Source organism: Gastrolobium bilobum, unplaced genomic scaffold, assembly GCF_033153095.1.
Source record: "Gastrolobium bilobum isolate Gb01-03AN ecotype WA unplaced genomic scaffold, APGP_CSIRO_Gbil_v1 utg119394, whole genome shotgun sequence".
NCBI lineage: Eukaryota > Viridiplantae > Streptophyta > Magnoliopsida > Fabales > Fabaceae > Gastrolobium > Gastrolobium bilobum.
The window spans coordinates 36,793-39,381 of NW_026897947.1; the positions used below are offsets into that span (position 1 = coordinate 36,793).

The following is a 2,589-nucleotide window of genomic DNA, read 5'->3' on the forward strand; positions in this document are numbered from 1 at the left end:
AAGTAGAAGGTATGTCCTGCCAATCTCTCCAGCATTTGGTCTAGGAATGGAATAGGGAAATGGTCCTTCCTGGTTGCTTTGTTGAGTCTTCGGTAGTCAATGCACATTCTCCAGTCAGTGACTGTTCTTGTAGGGATCAGTTCATTGTTCTCATTCCTCACAACAGTCATCCCTCCTTTCTTAGGCACTGTCTGAACTGGACTCACCCAAGCACTATCTGAAATAGGATAAATCATCCCAGCATCAAGCAACTTCACCACCTCTTTCCTCACTACCTCCTTCATAGTGGGATTCAGTCTTCTCTGTGGTTGTCTCACTGGTTTGACTTCCTCTTCCATCAATATCTTATGAGTGCAGAAGGAAGGGTTGATACCCTTAAGATCTGAAAATGACCAGCCCATGGCTGTCTTATTCTTCTTGAGCACCTCAACCAGCTTCACTTCCTCCCTTTCAGACAGCAATGTATTGATAATGGCTGGGTATGTTTGATCATCCCCAAGGAACACATACTTCAGATTTGAAGGTAGTTTTTCAGTTCCACCTTAGGTGCTCCCTCAGGAATGTCATCAACCTTCTTTTCCAACTCTTCAACCACCGGTTCCTCCTGATAATACTCCCCACTAGTCTCTTCCTTGAATTTGTCCTCCTCAAATGACAAGTCTTCTTCTCCTGTCACTTCTTCCACAACCTCCTGTATGATATCAATTCTGAAACAATCCTCCACATCAACAGGATGTTTGATGGCTTCAAACACATCAATTGTAAATGTCTCTTCATTCACCCTTAGCATCAACTTCCCTTGTTCAACATCAATCAGGGATCTAGCAGTTGCTAAGAATGGCCTCCCTAGAAGTAGAGGGCTTTCAGTATCTTCTTCTTCCATATCAAGTATCACAAAGTCCACAGGAAAAATGAACTTATCTACCTTGACAAGAACATCTTCTACCACTCCTTCTGGTCTCTTGATGGATCTATCTGCTAGATACAGAATAACATTTGTATCCTTCAACTTGTTAATTCCCAAAGCTCTATAGACAGACAATGGCATCAGATTTAAGCTGGCCCCCAAATCACAAAGTGCCTTCCCTACTTCCACATCTCCAATGGCAATAGGAATGCTAAAACTTCCTGGGACTTTTAACATTGGAGGAAGCTTCTTCTGAATCAGGGCACTGCATTCTTCTTTTAATGCCACAGTCTCACCTTCCTTCAGCTTCCTCTTCTTAGACAGAAGATCCTTCATGAATTTTGCATAGTGTGGCATGTTCTCCAAGGCTTCAGCAAAAGGAATGTTGATCTGCAACTTCTTGAAAATATCCAGAAACCTTGCATAATGCTGCTTCTGAATTTCCTACTTCAACCGATGAGGATAAGGAACTTTGGCATATGGAGATAGGTTAATTGGCTGGTCCTGCTTGTCATCCATCTTCTTCTTCTCCCACTTCATTAACTTATTGGGTGAAGAACTCTTTTCAACCACTACCTCTTCTTCTTTCTTATCTTCCTCAACTTTTTCTTTTCCATCATTTTCAGCTACAACATCTTCAACAACAACTTCCTCCTCATCTTTCTTCTCTTCCATTTTCTTGCTGACCGGTTGAAGCACAAGCCCACTTCTTGTAATGATGGACTTGCAGTGCTCCTTTGGATTCACCATGGTATCACCAGGAACTTTTCCTGTGACCTCTCAGATATCTGTCTAGACAACTAGCCAATTTGTGTTTCCAAATTCCGGATAGATGCTTCCTGGTTCCTGAATGCTGTCTTTGTCTCTTGCATGAAAGCAGAAGTTTCTTCTCTGCAGGAATTTGACCCCTGAATATACTCTTGAGTAGTATTTGATAACTGGGCAAAAGCTTTCTCCCATGCAGAGGTATCACCTTGTTGTGATGAGTGCGTTGGAGGAGGATGCAGTGGAGGATTCAACTGATGATTAGAACTGTAACTGAACCCTGGGTGTTGATTCTTATTCTTCCATAGTAGAACATAAACATTTCGCCCCTGGTTGTTATAGTTCCTCTGATCATACCATACCCCATTCACTTCTGCCTGTTCAGCAGGTCCCCCACAATCACAATCATCTGTAACATGGCGTTTCCCACAACCGGCACACACAGAATTAGTGTCCACAGAAGCAACCTTCTGAGAAGATAGCTGCTTAGTGAGAGCATCCAGTTGTTGTTGTTGTTGTTTCTGCATTTGCATCATCTGATCATTCTTGGCTAACAAAGCATCATAGCCATCAAGTTTTATAATTCCCATTCTTCTGTCATTCACTGGAGCATTGTCAAACTCCTGAGATGCTAAGGACTCAAATATATCAAGGGCTTCTTGAGGAGTCTTGGTTGTCAATGAACCACCTGCTGTGGCATTCACCAATGTCCTAGTGTTGGTTGTCAACCCTTGGATGAATATTGCTGCCTGATTCCACACTTCTATCCCATGTTGTGGACATTTCCTCAAGAGTGTCTTGAACCTTTTCCAAGCCTCATAGATAGACTCTGACTCTTTTTTCTTGAACCCTGTAATCTCATCCTTCAACTTTGCCCTCTTGGATGGTGAAAAGAACCTGCCAAGAACTTGGTCTGC

The 2,589-nt window shown here is 42.6% G+C and overlaps 2 protein-coding genes across 2 annotated transcripts; both read right to left on the reverse strand.

Moving 5' to 3' along the window:
* Window positions 1-511: 511 nt before the first annotated feature.
* On the reverse strand, window positions 512-1,243 carry LOC133311643 (uncharacterized). Its single transcript, XM_061512715.1, has one exon. The coding sequence runs from the start codon at window positions 1,241-1,243 to the stop codon at window positions 512-514; it is 732 nt and encodes a 243-aa protein (XP_061368699.1).
* Window positions 1,244-1,707: 464 nt separating this feature from the next.
* LOC133311644 (uncharacterized) lies at window positions 1,708-2,541 on the reverse strand (the record flags this gene model as incomplete). Its single annotated transcript, XM_061512716.1, has 1 exon — window positions 1,708-2,541. A coding segment is annotated over one exon (834 nt), but the record flags the coding sequence as incomplete, so codon positions are not given.
* Window positions 2,542-2,589: the final 48 nt, after the last annotated feature.

Coding starts and splice junctions, on each gene's coding strand:
- LOC133311643 (XM_061512715.1), bottom strand. CDS start 1,243: ATGAAGGATCTTCTGTCTAAGAAGAGGAAGCTGAAGGAAGGTGAGACT.